At 46.3% G+C, this 18,744-nt stretch overlaps 1 protein-coding gene across 3 annotated transcripts in view; it reads right to left on the bottom strand.

Annotated features, from left to right (window-relative positions):
- Positions 1-18,744, bottom strand: part of SIAE (sialic acid acetylesterase) — a 37,531-nt gene that overhangs the window by 10,985 nt on the left and 7,802 nt on the right. For 2 of the 3 annotated variants that reach the window (XM_045585480.1, XM_036449068.2), the window contains exons 3-5: positions 14,114-14,289; positions 2,209-2,347; positions 6-183 (exon numbers count right to left, since the gene is read on the bottom strand). In XM_045585480.1, coding sequence (XP_045441436.1) covers positions 6-183; positions 2,209-2,347; positions 14,114-14,289 — 493 coding nt within the window. Of the gene's footprint in view, positions 1-5; positions 187-2,208; positions 2,348-14,113; positions 14,290-18,744 lie in introns of all 3 variants that reach the window. The other variant, XM_045585481.1, reaches the window with a different exon arrangement.

Genomic DNA, 18,744 nt, shown 5'->3' with positions numbered 1-18,744 from the left:
CTTACCCTTCCTTAGTGACCCCACAGGCCTTCAGGGACCTTTCAGATGACCAGGCTTCGATGGGGGTCCCACCCCACGAGGAGGACACCAGCCCAACGGGATACTGCAGCGTGTCGTACAGATGGCGCCCGAAGAGCCAGCACACTGCCGACATGTACTCGAAGTTCCCGTGGCCTAGGTTTTCTGTTCGGAAAAAGAGAGTCAGGTACCGAGCAGAGGGATACGGAGGAGGGGCCTAGGGGAGGAAAACTTCCCAGGGCGGGATAAGATGGAGAGGCAATGATCTCACTTGCAGAGCGCCAAAGCTCCCTGGCAGGGTGAGTAGTGTCCCCCCAACCCCCCGCCCCCATGCTCCCCTATCACTACAGGTTCCTAGGAATATGATTAGTCCTCAACAGGTGAGGGCAGAAAGGCCATCAGGCCCTTCACCTCTCCTCTCTTTATGTCGCCATTCGTTCCCACTTTGCTCCGTGGAAAGAGATGAGCAAGCACACAGCATGTGGAGAAGAACATCACTGAAATGCTGCCTTTCTCACTAGGAATTCCATGGCCGCTCTAAGCTGGAAACCACTACCTACCCCAGACCCCACAAGTCTCTACGGACTGCCTTCCCTGGTGGATTTATTCAGTGTCATTAGCCTGTATCACCACCTAACCTATCCCTAACCTATCCCAAACTTATCTGGTGCCCGAGTTCAGAGAGGGAAAGGGAGGTGACAGCAAGGTATGCACCCCTTATCCAAACCTAAGTGATTCCCGAGTGTTGGATAACACATAGAGTGAGAGTTCACAGACCCAAAACATTCCGCCAAAATAGACCAAAATAAATGTAGCTCCTAAGTTCTTAGAGGGAGAGCTCAGATAGCGTGAGACGGAATAACATCAGGTACTTCCTAGAGAGTTTGCTGATTTTATGATTCATTTTCTATGTCCCCCTGCTCTGGAATACCAGCTCCGTGAGATCAGCTGTGTTTGCCTGTTTTGTTCGCTGCTATACCCCCAGCACTGAGACTAGTGCCTAGCACATACTGGGCACTCAAGTATTTGGTGAGTTAATTAATGAGGGAACAAGCGAGGTTTCTGAGGTAAAGCATGTACAGATCAAGAAGAGCAGGGACTGGAGAGGTCACCAGGGGTCACACTGGAGGAAGGAACTGGAGGAAGCAGAGACCTAGGCAGAGAAGACGCGGGAAAGGAAATACCACGCAAGCGAACAGGAGTGTGCGGCTCCCCAAAGGGGCGGTGGGCAGGGTCGAATGCTTACAGGTATTACCAGAGGTTCTATCACGAGAAGGACAGGAGTCACTCTGAGGTGAATACGTTGTTGAGGTGGAAGCACAAGGCAGATAATAAAGGGTTAAAGAGTGACTGTATGGAAAGGCAGAGGAAAGAATGAGGAAAAGAAGATGTTCCAGAAAGTTTTAACAAAGCAAAGGGGAGAGCGGAGGCACTGTGTGAAGGGTACCTGTTCTGTTCTCTTTTGCTCTGTTTCGTTATAAAGGAAAGCTAATCTCTGAGAGCAGGGACTGTGCATGCCTTGCTCACTGCTCTTCCCTTGAGGCTGTGCACAGAGCCACTTGGATGGGGCACAGAACAGAGCCTGGTGGGCGAGAGAAGGCCCCAGAGGAAGTAAGAGCCTGGTTCAGAGGCAGCTATGAGATGACCCCAGTCAGTTGTGTTCAGACACGGACACAGAGCATTGAGGCACGGAGGAGGGATGCCTGAGGAGTCATGCTGAGCGGCCTCCGTGTGCTCAGTGAGGCTGAAGGTGGAGTCACTGCTCACAGCAAGGAAGAAAACTTGGCAGTGGGGTCTTGGGAATAAACGTATGGAATGGCTACCATCAGGAATAGGGTGCAGAGTCAATCAGAAATGAAAAAGCCCTGGCTGGAGTGGCTCAGTGGTTGAGTGTTGACCCATGAACCAGGAGGTCACAGTTCAATTCCTGGCCAGGGCACATGCTTGGGTTGTGAGCTCAATCCCCAGCAGGGGGGCATGCAAGAGGCGACCAATCAATGATTCTTTCTCATCATTGATGTTTCTATCTCTTTCTCCCTCTCTCTTCTTCTCTGAAATCAATAAAATGTATTTTCTTTAAAAGATAGCTGCATCCTAATAAGCAGATAAGAACCCAATTCAGGGTCTCAGATCCCACCTGGGGCGCTGACACTCCGTGCAGAGATGGCACCCGCTCCAGCACTCACTCACCTGCGGTGGGCTTAGACCACGGCAAGTCCACATCGGCGAGGTCCTCCAGCTCCCGCTCTGCCTGATTGAGAGACACAGAGAGGATGCGGACGGACTGGTAGGCCTCGGTGTTGGCCAGCTCCTGTGTAGCATTAAATATCTAGAGAAGAAACAGGAATGTCACTTCTTACGCCAACCTATCTGGTGGGTGGTCAACTACCCAACTGCTTCTTAAACACCATGAACTGCGGACCAAAAAAAGGGGTCCACCCTAAACCTGACAAGCTCAGAGGAGGCCAACCTAGTGGGCCCTACAAACCCAGAGACGGAAAGTAACCACAGAGGATGGCCTGAACATAAAAATTCCTAACTAAAGCGAGGCATGGCGGGTAGTCCATTCCCAGGCCTGTAGCTCCCTTGACAAAGGTCAGCCTTTACCTGAAGTGAGCCTGTCCATTGTCTTTTGCATCTCAGATAACATACCTTTGAAAGGTCAGCGTTATCTCCTTGTCCAGACCTCTGGTGCACACCTATCGCTCCGAGCAGGGCGCCATGGAACCCCTGTCATCTTGTTCCCCGAATGCCATCTCTACGTACACGTTAGTTCACGATCCTTTACTCACCGAGGTGAAAGGAGTGTGTGTCTGTTCATTTTACTCTTGATCTGATTCCAGGTGTTTCCTCGCTTTGCTTTCCCCCCGCCCCCTTAACCGATTGATCGCCAGTGGATTTCATAGAACCCGCCTTGTCTCTCCTCCTTTCCTTCGCCATTCTTCGGAGAATTTTCTCAATCCATTGAGATTCTGCTGCCTGACAACTGTTGTGGGTTTGGCTCACATAAACTCCCAAGGATTCTCTACAGGTTTGGATGTTCCTTATGTCAACAAGGTCTTCTGAGCGCCTTATGAGCCTTCAATGCATGGATCTTAAGTGAGTAACCGAAACCAACGATGGGGTGGTGTAGGTCACCCTGATCTACCTTGTCCAAAAGAGATCATGAAGAATCATGTCCCCGAGATCGCAAGGAGCGAGTCTGTACTGGATGGGAGGAGCAATGGTGTGGTGTAGGCCAGTGGTCGGCAAACCCATTAGTCAACAGAGCCAAATATCAACAGCACAACGACTGAAATTTCTTTTGAGAGCCAAAATTTTTAAACTTAAACTTCTTCTAACTCCACTTCTTCAACGTAGACTCGCCCAGGCCATGGTATTCTATGGGAAGAGCCACACTCAAGGGGCCAAAGAGCCACATATGGCTCTCGAGCCGCAGTTTGCCGACCATTGGTGTAGGCTAAAGAAGAGCAACTGCCCATAAGACCAACTGCAATATCTTGAAATGAAAATATTTCTATTCAGAAAAAGTATCTGAAAACACAAAATTCTTTTAAAAATGGAGCCCAAAAGGCCTTGGGGAGGTAGATTTGTGTCATGCATATCACATAAGAGAAGCATATTAAAACACTCACACACACACACGCCTGAGAAATGATTGCTGAACTCCTGAAACATACTGAAATCAGCCTCAACACGCTTATGTTCTCATCTGGGTCTCAGCAACTCACATACACACACACAAAAAAAAAACTTGGGAGAAAATGGCAATTTAGAAAGTAGTGGCCAGGGTCACTGCTGAGAAGAGTCCCCAGAAACGAAACAAAGAAAAGTGTCCATCCCGCTCTAGCTGGTATGGCTCAGTGGATAGAGCGTCGGCCTGCGGACTCCAGGGTCCCGGGTTCAATTCCGGTCAAGTACCTTGGTTGCGGGCACATCCCCAGTGGGGGGTGTGCAGGAGGCAGCTGATCGATGTTTCTCTCTTTGATGTTTCTAACTCCCTATCCCTCTCTCTTCCTCTCTGTAAAAATCAATTAAATATACATATTTTAAAAAGTGTCCATCCCAAATCGCTTTATGAACCCACTGCTGAGAGCATGCCAGGAAGGACGTGGAGTTTTTCTGGACAAGAACGTGTGTGGACAGTACTGTGTACATGCACTGTTGGTCCTACTGGGCATCATTCCTTTAGGAGCTTTTGCATAAGTGCTATTTCCTTTAATCCTGGCTTCTTTGCTAAAGAAGCTACTGTAAATACATGATTTTGCTTTGTTGTTGGTTTTTTGGTGGGTTTTTTTTTTTTTGTAGCTTTGTTCTTTCTCGTCTTCTCTCTATCCCCCTGGACTGGTCTGGTGTTCCCAAACAAAGGGCTAAGGGAGCATCAGGAAGCCCAGTTACCCCTGGCCTCAGGGAACCGCGCTCCAGCTGAGGCAGCCAGGCGCGGGCACAGGAGGCTGGCCGCCTTCCATTGGCCGCCGCGGAGCGCGCAGCTGGCTCGCCTTCCCTCCCGCCCACCACGGAGAAGGCAGCTGGCCCTCCGGCCCACGTTGTAAGATGAACGATGATCGGGCTGCCAGATTGCCCCCCATGAGCGTCTCCCTGAAACAGGCTGCCCCCGGCCCCCGCCCCCGCCTCGCCTCCAGACTGGCCGGGCGCTGGGCCTGCTGCGGCCACTCAGACGGCCAGACCCACATGGCTCTTCTGGTCCCCGGGGCGGCCACAGCCTGAACCGCTCCCTGGAGCTCTCGCCCGTCAGGGTCCTGGGTCTTCCCACTGTCAGGACACACGTCACCTAGAGTCTCGGGCAAATTCCACAGGAAACCCACATGGGTGTGTTCGGGAGCGAGTTTAATGTAAAACAACAACAACAACAAAAAAAACCATCAGGCCAAATCCGGTCTGGCTCAATGGGTGGAGCGTTGGCCTGCGGACTCAGGGGTCCCTGGTTCGATTCCGGTCAGGGGCATGTGCCTTGGTTGCGGGCACGTCCCCAGTAGGGGTTGTGCAGGAGGCAGCTGATCGATGATTCTCTCATTGATGTTTCTGACTATCCCTCTCTCTTCCTCTCTGTAAAAAAAAAAAATCAATAAAATATATATTTTTAAAAATCAGTGCGTGAGGACAGGCCAGCACACTCACAGTCTGTTCTGGCAGGGGCCTTGTTTCTCAGCAGCAAGTACCTGCAAAGAGTCCTCTCCCCTGGAATCCAGTTCCTCGCCAAGCGCGAAGGCTTGTGTGCCGCTTCCATGGAAACCGCGGATGGAGCTGCCCCCATGCTCTCCGCCCACAGCGGCTTCCGCAGCGCCGGCCGCGAGGAACCCAGCGCCTCCCGCAGGAGCTGCCACTTGTCTTTTACACCCGCCGCCGCCACCTCCGAGGGCTGCAAGGCCAGCGACGCCGGGGCGGTTGGCGTTCTCCGAGACTGTTCCCGGCGCACAGCACTGGGTCTGAAGCGCTGGCTGAAAAAGTCTGTTTTCAAACTCACGTTGGTGTGTTATCTCAAGTCAAAACGTGAAAGCCACGTGAGGTGGTGACAAAAATGGGGGTGGGAGCCGTGGCCGGTGTTTATCAGTGGGTAGAGCACTGGCCTGCAGACTGAAAGGTCTCAGGTTCAATTCTGGTCAAGATCAAGGGCACGAACCTGGGTTGCAGGCTCCATCGCTGGCCCTGGTGTGTGTGTGTGTGTCTGTATTTCATTGATTTTTTTACAGAGAGGAAGGGAGAGGGATAGAGAGTTAGAAACACCGATGAGAGAGAAACATCGGTCAGCTACCTCCTGCACACTCCTTACTGGGGATGTGCCTGCAACCAAGATACATGCCCTTGACAGGAATCAAACCTGGGACCCTTCAATCCGCAGACCGAGGTTTTATCCACTGAGCCAAACTGGTTAGGGCTCACATCGCTATTTCTCTCTGTCTCTCCCCATCCCTTCTATTCTCTCTAAAAATCAATGGAAAAATATCCTCGGGTGAGGATTAGCCAAAAAAAAAAAAAAAAAAAGGGGGGGGGGGATGGGAGAAAATTCTTGCTGTACCCGACGACAATGGCTTCTGAAGCTGGCATCCTTTCCCTGCATCAGCGAGCCTTTTGGATGGATGCGCCTCCTTAGGGATGTTGGCAACAAACTTAGGAATAAAGAGGTTTCAGGAAGATTTTCATTTAAATGACACTTGGTTTCCCTGCTGATGAAAGGGGAAGCCTTCCTCCATCTGCTGAGATCAGACCTCATCTCATCAAACACCTCAGTGTAATTATTTCTCTACCGCGTATGGAAATGAGGATGGAAATGAACGCCGAGGTGTTTGAAGTCATTAGGGCTGCTGGGCTGAGAGGGAGCAACGCCCGCCTCTCTGGGGAGCCGCAGTTCAGCATCAAAGCAGCTGCTCACCAGTGTTCAATTTGTAACCTTTACACCGCATGCTTGAATTAATGAAGAAGCGTCAAGATCCTAATTCCTCGGAGAATCTTGGCATGGGGTCTGCAGGAGGAGCAAGGCCTGTGGGGTGTGTGTGTGTGTGTGTGTGTGAGAGAGAGAGAGAGAGAGAGAGAGAGAGAGGAGAGAGAGAGGGAGAGAGATTTCTGTATTTGACCTTCTACAATTATAGGGGAAATTAGGGTCTAATTACTGGGTGGTTAGGGGTGGGGTCCTTACAATATCTCCAGAAAAGAACTTTCTGAGACTCACACGGGAGGATGTGATTTTTGTTTGCGTGGAATGACACCCCTGGTTTTCCAAAGTCCCATTCAGGTCCTGGAAGAAGTATAGCTGAGTTTTCAGTAAAGCTAGGAGCAAAGCCAGTGCCCAGTGTTGTGTGTGTGTGTGTGTGTGTGTGTGTGTGTGTTTTCCATGTTGGAACCAGCTCCAGTTGAGCATCAGGCTAGCAGCGGTCCATTAGTCCATCGTGTTGGAGTCCGCATGGCTGTGGGCCATGTGGGTGAAGACAGGAGAGCCATGCCCGAGCCAGGAGCCAAGAGTGCCCAAAGAGGAGATTTCTTTGTGTACGGATTCAATAACCCACATCTCTCATCCTTGCAGTGGCCGCGCCCACTCTGGTCAATGACCTGTTCCCATGTGTGACTGACAAGTACCTTACAGACCTCACTCCAACTTCACTGGGCAGGCATCTGTTCTCCCCCCTGGGGTGTGTGTAAAGCTTTTGCTTCCTGGTGAAGTTGCCAAAATGACATGCCTATAATATGTGGCCTTCCCTTTGCTCCTATCCTATGTAATGAAATATGCAGATTGACCATCACTCCAACACACAAGATGGCTTCCCCCATGTGGTCAAAGATCCTGCCCCCATGTAGACACAAGATGGCCACCACAAGGTGGCCAGCAGGGGAGGGCAGTTGGGAGGAACCAGGCCTGCAAGAGAAAGCAGTTGGGGGTGATCAAGCCTGCAGGGGAAGGCAGTTAGGGATAACCAGGTTGGCAGAGGACAGAAGTTGGGGGTGACCAGGCCTGCAGGGGAGGGCATTTAGGGGCTAACAGGCTGGCAGGGGAGCAGTTAGGCATCAATCAAGCTGGCAGGGGAGTGGTTAGGGGGTGATCAGGCTGGCAGGCAGAAGGGGTTAGGGGAAATCAGGAAGGCAGGCAGGTGAGCAGTTGGGAGCCAGCAGTCCTGGATTTTGAGAAGGATGTCCAACTGCCCGTTTAGGCCTGATCACTGGAATCAGGTCTAAACAGGCAGTCGGACATTCCTCAAGGGGTCCCAGATTGGAGAGGGTGCAGGCTGGGCTGAGGGACACACCCCCTCCATGCATGAATTTCGTGCACCGGGCCTCTAGTTATTAATAGGTAGTTAATGGCAATGGGATCACCACTACAGTATAATATAGCAGTTTTAAAATTGAGGAAATAACTATAAATAACCTACCCATCATTACTCCTGTGAGTCTTTTATTGTCATGTGCTAATATCCCTTCTCTTCTGGATTGTAATTTTTCTTCTCGGAAAGTAGGAATATAGGGATTGCCAAGATATTGAGAAACGGGTTTCCTGTCTGACATTGGCCATCTTCTTCTGAGCTTGACTAGAAATATCCAAGTCTTAAGACCTACCCTGTCTTAGGAGGCGACAGATGAACATTTAGACTTTTCTCCATTTATAAACATCTCACTCCGTGTTATAAATAACGCTTGATTTAAAAATTCCACTTTACCCTAACAACAAGATAGGCATACAATCTGCCATTTCCTTCATTTGAATGTTATAGTGGAAACCTTACCTCCTCAGAAAAGTCACATGGAGGGAGAAAAGGGGAGAGGGGGGAAAAGAGACAAACACCCTGTGTGTTGCAGTGGGGGGAGAAGGGTATCTTTGAAAGAAAAGGAGCAAAAGGAATATGGAGGAGTCACATACGGTATCCTTTTGATAAAAAATTAAGTTCTTGCCGAAACTCGTTTGGCTCAGTGGAGCCAATGATTCTCTCATCGAGGTTTCTAACTCTCTATCCCTCTACCTTCCTCTTTGTGAATAATCAATAAAATATATATATATTTTTTTTAAACCAAAAAAATAAAGAATGAACACTTGGCTGTGTCAGATGGAATCTTTCTACCCCCACACTCAGCCTCCTATATCTCAGAGCTTGTAGCCTTCCTTGAAAAAAAAAAAAAAAGATGATAAAAGAGAAGATGATGAAGAGTAAATTCTAGGCAGAAAGAATGTGTTCACTCTTACTGAAATCTTGTTACCAGGGTGGGATAAGAACTGGGTGGAGGAGGGCAATGGGGGAAAATAAGGGGAACATCTGCATTATTCTCACAATAAAGATAAAACTTTTTAAAATACAGTTTTATTGATCTCAGAGAGGAAGGGAGAGGGAGAGAGACAGAAACATCGATGATGAGAGGGAATCATCAATCAGCTGCCTCCTGCACAGCCCACACTGGGGATCGAGCCCACAACTCAGGCATGAGCCCTGACCTCGGGCATTGAACTGTGATCTCCTGGTTCACGGGTCAACACTCAACCACTGAGCCACACTGGCTGGGCAAGATAAATATTTTGAAAATCTTATTACCCTAGGCAACTAGATGTTAAGGAAGGAAGCAAAGGGAATGGGGCATGAGCCTGTTTGCTTCACCAGGAAGGTATCTCAGCATTGCCCTGCCAAGGATTAACGTCCCTCCTTTTCCCCTCTGGTACCAGATTTTTATTTTTTTTTTTGGGGGGGGGAGAGGGGAGGACAGTGAGCATATGAGCAAAAGAAGTCAAAATGGTGCAGGGGTATATGCTTGACCATAGAGGCCTGTCAGTCTAGTCAGGAGGTGGGCCCATCAGAAGCCAAGAAAGCTTGGTAAGTTGGTTGGTTATTTCAAAAAAGCTCCTGATCATAAGTCAAGGAACAAAAAGGAGCTCTCTTGCGCGGTGACCTATACTAGTTTCATTTGTTTGCAACCTCTCTCGCTCGCTCGCTCTCTCTCTCTTTCTCTCTCTCCTGCCCCCCCCCCCCACACGCGCGCGCGCGCGCACACACACACACACACACACACACACACACATGCACACACAAACATGACCACTCAGGTCTAACAACCAGGCCATGGCAGACTGTGTGGACTCTAAAGGACTAAGCTTTCATTTGAAACAGAAACTCTCGACACTGGCCTTTGTTTTGGACTTTTCCATGGTGGGATGGAGGGAGACGGGACACTGGAAACCCAGAGGCAGCTTTCTGGAATGAATTTTGTCACATCACAATCCCCCGTGCATGGGTCCCTGGAATGCTTTCCTCATGATCCCGTGGAAAAGGACCCCATTTCCACCAGCAACTATCCGATTTAGCTCCACAAAAAGTGAGACGAGATCCCCTGGCATAGACTGCTATTGAGAACCTGACTGTATAAATAAAAATAGATCTGGCCCGGGCCTTTCTTTGCCAACAGAGAACTGCAATTAAAGCATTAGGAAAGTACTGTTTTCCTTAACGAGTTAACAGCAATTCTACTTCTATACAAAGCCATGCTTTCTATAGAGAGCTAAAATTTCACTTTTGCTGCCATTCACTTTAGTTAAAAAGGAATCCAGTTAAAGTTCATTTTAAATGTATTTTTGTTGATTTCAGAGAGGAAGGAAGAGGGAGAGAAACATCAATGATGAGAGAGAATCATTGATTGGCTGCCTCCTGCAATGCTCCCCATTGGGGATCGAGCCCGCAACCCAGGCATGTACCCTGACTAAAAATCAAACCCAGGACCTTCAGTCCACAGGCCGACACTCTATCCACTGAGCCAAACCAGCTAGGTTCATTTTAATAAACATTTACATTCAAAAGTTTTTCATATAATTAAGTAGGGCAGGAAGCAAGAGCAAATAAAATATTGGTTAGGAAGACATAAATGCAAGAATTTGGATTTTGAATTAGAAAACTAATAATGAAATGAAGTATATAGGTGCAGAGTAGAATCTTTTTAGTAGCATTATTTAGCAATTCGTTTGAAAAAAAAGAAAAAAAAGAAAGAAACTATAAATGGTAGAAGCAAAATAAGAAATAAGCAAAATAAGAAATCATAAAGTATGTTAAAGGATTTCATTTTATAATAAAAAAAAGGAAATTCATTGAGATCATGGTCTAGTTATAGATTTTAAAATCTCAAATTTAAATGTTCTCAAAGAAAGAGAAATAGGTAACAAAGTAAGGGTAGGAAAATAAAAGTCAACTTGAGAAGAAACTGAGTTTTAGAGAAAGAGCTAGGGAAAACAATAATATTTCCAAGTTCTTAATCTATTTTAGTGATACCATTGTTATTAGCTAATTATTAATAATAAATCTAGTCAAGAAGATAGAAGATACCAAAAACTATAAAACACTGCTGGAAAAAAAGTAAAGACATTAATGGAAAGACATCACATGTACACAATAGAAGTTAAAATGCCAGCACTACCCAAAGAAATCTACAGATCCAAACACAATACCTATCAAAAATCCCAGCAGCCCTTTTTCCCCCCAGAAATGGAAAAGCATGTTCTCACATTCATATGGAATTGTAAGAACCCTGACTAACCAAAATAATTTTGAAAAAGAAGGACACAGTTGGAGGACTCACACTTCCCAACTCTGAACCTTACTACAAAGCTACAGTAATTAAAACAGTGTGGTCCTGGTATAAACAGAGACCTGTGGATCAATGGAATTGAATAGAAAGCCCAGAAATAAACCTTTACATATTAATTAATGGTTAATTAATTATTGACAAGAGTGCCAAGACCACTTAGTGGGGAAAGGACAGTCTTTTCAACAAATGGTGTGGGGAGAACCGGATATCCTACTTCAAAAGAATGAGGTCAGACCCTCGTCTTACACCATGTACCAAAACTGACTCATAAAGAATCAAAGACCTAAACTTAAGAGCTAAAACTATAAAACTCTTAGAAGACAACACTGGGGAAAACGCCCATGACATTGGATTTGGCAACATTTCATGAATATAATACCAAAAGGACAACAAAAGAAATAAAAACATAAATTGAACTTTATCAAAAGAAAAAAAACCTTTTATGTATCAAAAAACACCCTCAGGGAAATGAAATAACAATCTAAAGAACGACATAAAACATTTTCAAATCCTTTACCTGACAAGTGATTATTACCTAGAATATTTAAAGAATTCCTACAATTCAACAACAAATAACCCAATTCAAAAATGGGCAAAGGACTTGATTAGACATTTATCCAAAGAAGTCTTACAAATGGTATTCAATGTCATTAGTCATTACAGAAATGCAAATCAAAACCACAATGAGATACCTCTTCATACTTATTAACATGACTATAATAAAAAAAATTTTTTAAAGGGAAAGTAACACGTGTTACTGAGGACATAGAGAAACTGGAATATCTGCATATTGCTGGTAGGAATGCAAAATGGCACAGCCAGTGTGGGAAGTGGTTTGGTGGTTTTTCAAAAGTTAAACACAGCACTAACAGGTGACCCAGCAATTCCTCTCACAGGTACTTTTCTAAAAGAATGGAAGCAGGGAGTGGACCAGGTATATGCACACCAATGTTCATAGCAGCATTATTCACAAGAGCAGCCCAGATGTTCATCAACAGGTAAATGGATAAATAAAATGTGGCATATAAAATAGAATGCAATTCAGCCATAAAAAGGGGTAAAATGTTGATATATGCTACAACACGGATGGACCTTGAAAATGTTATGCTTGATAATCCAGACACAAAGTCAAATATGATTCCCCTTATGTGAAGTAACTAGAATAGGCAAATTCATAGGAGGAAAGCAGACTAGAGGTTACTCGGGGCTAGAAGAAGAAGGGGAATTATTGCTTAACAGGTACAGAGTTTATGTTGAGGATGAGGAAATAGTTTTAAGTAGAGATAAAGTATGGGTACACACAGTAGGGTGAATAAAAGGTGGGACAAAAGTAGGTTTACAGTTTGAGTGAGGGAAACACAATGTTTTGTTTTTCTTGTATTATTATTTATTACTAGAGGCCCGATGCATGAAAATTCATGCAAGAATGGGCCTTCTTTCCTCTGGCTGCCGGCACCACCTTTGCTCCAGCCTGGACCTGCCTTTCTGCCTTTCCTCACTGCCCAGAGGCTCAGAGCAGCTGGGGTGATGCAGAATGCCTACCTACATCGTGCAAATTAACCTACCATCTTTGTTGGGTCAATTTGCATACTCACTCCTGATTGGCTGGTGGGTGTCGCAAATATACGGTCTATTTGCATCTTACTCTTTTATTAGTGTAGATTGTATTATTTTCCATATGAACAACTGTAGACCTACTTTTGCCCCACTCTGTATATTTAATGGTTAAAAGAAGAAGTATATTTTTAAACACATTTTTATAAAGTATGTTTTAAAAACAAAGTCTCCAAAATACCAAGTGAGAACACAGCTGCACCAGCGGGGGATGGGGAAGAGCTGAGTAGGCAGAAGCACCTGGGGATAAAGGATGGCTGTTTCAGTTAACAGCAATGGAAAACGATGATTCCATAAGAGCAAGCGTGAACATGGGCTGCATTAGTAGAAACACAGTTCTCAAAACAAGGGAGGTGACCATCACATTGGCCAGACCACTGCTGGAGATGCGAGCTTTGTGTGGGCCTCACCCCAGAGAGGACAGTGGCATCCTGGGTTGTATTTGGGGAAGACTGACTAGCATGGTGAAGGATACGGAAACCCAACATCTAGGGATCAGCAGAGAGAGAATAGAATAAAGAATGTCTTTTCCGTTTAGCAGGACCTCATAGTTACCCAAAGAACCAATCCTGACAAAAAGAACTTGAGGAAAGCAGGTTTTTTGCTCAGCTTAAGGAAGAACTTTCATTTCTCCTTTTTCTTTTCTACTGTTTTTTTCAAACTGTCCACCACCCCCAGCATCTAACATGCCTCCTCACAGCAGCTGCAGACATTTTTAGTTAGAATATAATATACTTATCTAGTTCAAAACCGAACCAACCAATTAATAAGCAACCAACCCACCAACAAAACAAAAAGAGAGAGAAGAAAAGAAACAAGTGATTTTCTCTAAGCCATACCCTAGTAAAAGGCTAAGCCAACATTCAGTCTTATTTTTTCAATCTCCATGACAACGGAAGACAAGTAGTGTATCAGTTGCTCAGCATTAAGACAAAATCTAATTGTTTTGGTTCCCCAGGCTGCCTCCAGAAGCTCATCTTCCAGGATCAATCAAAAAAAGAAGAGTAATCTCCTTCGTCTTCAATTTGTGACGAAACCTCTGTTACCATCAGATACACTCTAGCTTCTGCCTGTAGCTCAGGACGGTGAGACAATGCCTGGCACACAGACCGTACATTCACCGTGACTGAGCAAGCAGCTCTGGAGTCGAATCACCAGGTCCTGTCCCGGCTCCACTATTGACTGTGACCTTGGGCAGGTAATTGAATCTCAGCGATCCAGCTTCCTACTCGGTGAGCTATGAATGCAGTTCTTACCTCATAAAGTGGCCAACTCAAACAGGCAAAGCACTTAGAACGGATCTCGGCACAGGGTCAAAAGGTTTCTCTCTCTTTCTCCTCCTGCTGCTTTCTCCTCTTTCCTTTCCTTCTTCCACAACATCAGCATTATGTATTAGCACCGAGACTCTGCCAATTACCTGTGACACCGTCATCTGCATGTTGCTTTGCCCACTGCAAAGCCAGACATCTCCGAATAAGACACCCTGAACTGACACGGTCAAGTTCGTTTTTCCCAAAGTCAGCTGTGCCATCACTTCATAAGGTCCGCCAGGCTTCATGGGATCCAGGACCACCATCCATTTATTGGAGTGTGCTGAAATAATAACAAAAAGGCTCCAAGGAATTAATCAATTGATTAAAATTAAATTAAGGCCCAATCCTGTCACGCATCATACTCATTTGTGGCCATTCCCAGCTTCGGTGATCGAATGAATTCGAATCTATGGAAACTGGCCACATTTCAGACAAGCAAAGAGAAATGACAGCAGCTGCATTTCTATCCTTAATCTGTGCCAATCCCTTCTGACTTTTAACTGAAGCGTTTACAAGAGGAAAAAAAAAAATTAGCCAGTTGTAATCCTAAACGAGGACGGACAAAAATACAAAAGAAATTAAAACTCAGGGGAGTTTAATAAAAGCAAAATAGAAATTCTTATTGGACTATCCAGCTGTCGATATTAACGTAACCATAATCTAATACATTTTCACAGTGCCCCAATTAGAGAAAACCATTTGTAATCTGAAACTTCCCCTTGCCTGACAGAATCATCTTTATTATCAATACCCCCACCTCCTCCCCACATTGCTACCAAGGATTAATACTAGCAGTAGTTCTGGGTTCTCCTGTCAACAGTTAAATGGGCGAGTGGAGAAAGTGTCACATGTAGAAGGATTGAAAAGCATATAAAGTCGTCTCTCTGGCCCAGCCTGGGTGGCTCAATGATTGAGCATCAACCCATGAGCCAAGAGGTCAGTGGTTTGATCCCTGGTCACAGCACATGCCCGGCTTGTAAGCTCGATCCCCAGCGGGGGTTGTGCCGGAGTCAGCCGATCCATGTTCCTCTCTCCTCAATGTTTCTAGCTCTCTATCCCTCTCCCTTCCCCTTTCTCTAAAGTCAATAAAACATTTTTTTTCAAAATTGGACTCTCTATGAAGAAGACATTTAGGCTTGCCCAATTAATTACTTTCAGAGTTATCTACCAGACTGAAGGTTCTCCGGCTCAATTAAAGCGATGAAAAGTTACCCAAAACCTTATTTCAGAAATTCCTAGCATATTCCTTAGGAACCACCTCCCTGCCACCTTCCTACCTCTCACCCACTCACGCCACCACCTCTGCAAACATCATGCTCAGAAACTTAAAAAAATATATCTTCAAAGTGGCAAAATTATGCCTAGGAGAACCAAACCACATGAACCAAGTTGAAAAAATGAGAGTGAGAAAATAGAGGAGCAATCTTTTAAAAATAAATCTTCTTGGCATAATGCAGAAGAATAGGAACTGATTTATAATTTAATGTAATTTCAATGGGAAAGAATGGTTAAGAACTGGAAATGAAGCACTCCGAAGTTATTATACTGTAAAATAATAATAATAATTATAATTATAAAAATACTACCCAAGCCGAAACTGGTTTGGCTCAGTGGTAGAGCATCGGTCTGCAGACTGAAAGGTCCCAGGTTCGATTCCAGTCATGAGCATGTACATTGGTTGCGGGCACATCCCCGGTGGGGGGGGTGCAGGAGGCAGCTGGTCGATGTTTCTCTCTCATCGACGTTTCTAGCTCTCTATCTCTCTCCCTTCCTCTCTGTAAAAAACCAATAAAATATATATTTTTAAAAAAATACTACCCAAGGGACCACTAGGAGCCAGACAGGGTGCTGAGTTCTTTCTAATCAGCAAGAGCTAAGCAGAAGCAGAAGTCCAGATGCAGGACAGGAGATCAGTAAAAGCTCAACCTATCGAAGACGGCTCATTATTGGGGGGAATGTCCAAGACCCCCCCGAAGGCACCAGGGAAGGGGTGCATGATGGCTGCTCCAGGAAGCACAGCTGACTCATTGGCAACCAAATGCCCGCGACTGTTTTTATACCACTGAGAGCCAGACAGCAACATAGCATACATATAACTCACCCAGAGCAGGAAAAGCGCTGCTCTGGAAGCAGTGGGCAGCGGGCACAGACTGTGTCACCCAGGTGCGTGCGCTCCGTGCGGCTCACACTTCCGAGCAGGCAGACACGCCAATCTGTCCCAACGGCAGCCTTGCCAAGGTCTTTCCAGGCTCCCTGCACCGGCAGAGCTCCCTGAAGCTCTGCCCTGCCTCCGCCAGCTTTACTCGTTTATAAGGATAAAGTCAATCCCCAGGAAAAAAAGGACAGGACTATCATTTACCCTTCTATGACTAGACAATCCATTCCTCCCCACTGCTGTTAACTGGATATTCACTCCACCTCAATTCAGGCAACATGGCTGGTGAAGAGGACAGCCTTCACCAGAGTTTCTCAAAGTTTTGCTGCCCGGCAATAGGAAGATTCATGAGGGAAGGGGGCAAAACATCATGACAATACCATTCCACTACAGCCAAGAGGAAGAGCTCCCCCTGCAGGAAGGGAGGAGAACTACAAAGGAGGCCTGAGCCTGATTGCTAAGCACTGGTCTGAGGAAATCTCTCAGCTGACTTGGAGACCTCGGAGAACTTCCTTCTGTTCTAGCCCTCATGTTCTTTTAGTTTCTAGCTCCTACCCTCTCCCATCAACAGAAACATAAACTCTGGCACAGTAAGGAGTGTGAAGTTAACTGCCAGGCATGGATCTACTATAGAGAGGTGACTAATGGTCGAAGGAACTCGGAAACAAGCCATTGAAAACAACGAGGACTGCCCAGCAGGCTCAGTGGTTGAGCAGTGACCTATGAACCAGGAGGTTCATGCGCATGCTCGGGTTGCAAGCTCGATCCTTAGTGTGGGGTGTGCAGGAGGCAGCTGATCAATGATTCTTTTATCATTGATGTTTCTAGTTCTCTCTCTCTCTCTTCCTTCCTCTCTGAAATAAATAAAAATGTATTTAAAAAATAAAACAACGTGGACTTACTCCGATGTAAGTATATTCACAGAAGAGCAGCCACTGTGCAGACTCTTTCTTAGATCAAAGGCAAGTGGGATTATCAAGGCAGAAGCCACTTTGTTTCCCAGGAGAAGTGATGAGTCCTTGGCCCGTTAGGCTGGGACTAGTTCAAGTGCAGCTCGTCACAGGATGATGAAATTCAGCTGTACTTTTAATTTTATTTTTTAAACGTATTTTCTTGATTTTTTACAAAAAATAAAAAAGAGAGAGGGACTGAGAGTTAGAAACATCGATGAGAGAGAATCATCTATCAGCTGCCTCTTGCACACCCCCCATCAGGGACATGCCCGAAACCAAGGCACGTGCCCTTGACCGGAATCGAACCTGGGACCTTTCAGTCCGCAGGCTGACGCTCTATCCACTGAGCCAAACCGGTTTCGGCTCCAGCTTTAGTTTTTAGGAACTGTGTGCATCCACTTGAGTCACTCACCACAAAGAGTTCAAGTTTGCTGTCCAGTGACATTGGAATGTTCAAGTATGTGACTCATTCTCAGAACCAATGGAAACCCTGCATCATCTGTTTCTCTTTTGCAGACCTGCCGATGCCCTCCTGGGTGACACCTGAGCCCAAGGTGAGGCCTGGAGGCCTGCCTGGTTCGTGAGATGCTGTAGGTCCTGTGTCCTCCCTGGGGAGTTCAGGGCAAGAGGGTTCAGGGGCATTTCCTTCACCAGGAAGTGGTCACCATGACGTTGTCATGTCCCATGCCTTTGTGTCCTTCCCACTGCTGATGACCCTGTGAAGTGGCTTTTGGAGAAGGTCAGAGGGCAGAGGTGGCCGGGGAAGGGGAAGGAAATGCAGTCTGGCTCTCGGCCTGGGCAGGGCCTGTGCTGAGCTCAGGGCTGGCCACGGGATGTCCCACACAGCCAGGACAGAGCTGGCCTGCCCGGAGATCTGTGATGCCGTGTGTTTTAATTTCCTCTGTGTGCAAACGTATGTATTGATGATTGTGAGTGGGAGGGGGGAATGTCTGACTTTGATGTTCAAAACAGAACTGTATTTTTTTTTTGCCTTTAAAATCCAGTAATATAACACAAACAAATGTCCCTATCTTTGTAAAAAAAAAAAAAAAAAAAAGTTCACTGTCCAGCTGACTTCCTGCAAATCCTGGGAGGCTTTCTGAGCAACAGTTTCTCTGGCTCCTTCTGGGCCCTCATCACTCGCTATCTTGTCCCTCTTTCCTCATCCGTTTGCAGGTCTCTGTAGATCTTCATCACATTCAGATCTCTGCTTCCTCAGATCTTTCTCCTCCCACCTAGGAAGGTTCATCTCCTTCCTTCGTCACACAGCTACTCAGGGTGTGCCAGGCACTCCACCATGTAAATGACAGACAACCTTCCCCCTCCCCCACCGCTACACACACACACACACACACACACACACACACACACACCACTGTGATACCAACAAGAAAGCCTTGCAAACTGACTGGGGCTTTGTGTGCCCATGTCTGACAGCATATCTGGTGGCCTAGTTGCTGCTCTATTTCCTCTCCACATCCCAGTAAAAGACACAGGTGAAGAACACTCTCTCTCCATTTCCTCTACATCTCCCCAACCATCCCCCATCCAAACATGGGAAGAATAAACAATCAAAGAGGGGGGGGAAACTAAAACAATTTGTCTTAGAGACAATTTGCTTAGCCAT

Source organism: Pipistrellus kuhlii, unplaced genomic scaffold (genome assembly GCF_014108245.1).
Source record: "Pipistrellus kuhlii isolate mPipKuh1 unplaced genomic scaffold, mPipKuh1.p scaffold_m20_p_20, whole genome shotgun sequence".
Classification (NCBI taxonomy): Eukaryota; Metazoa; Chordata; class Mammalia; order Chiroptera; family Vespertilionidae; genus Pipistrellus; species Pipistrellus kuhlii.
The sequence above is the reverse complement of the archived record's forward strand: the minus strand, read 5'-3'. Positions and strand labels throughout refer to the sequence as shown.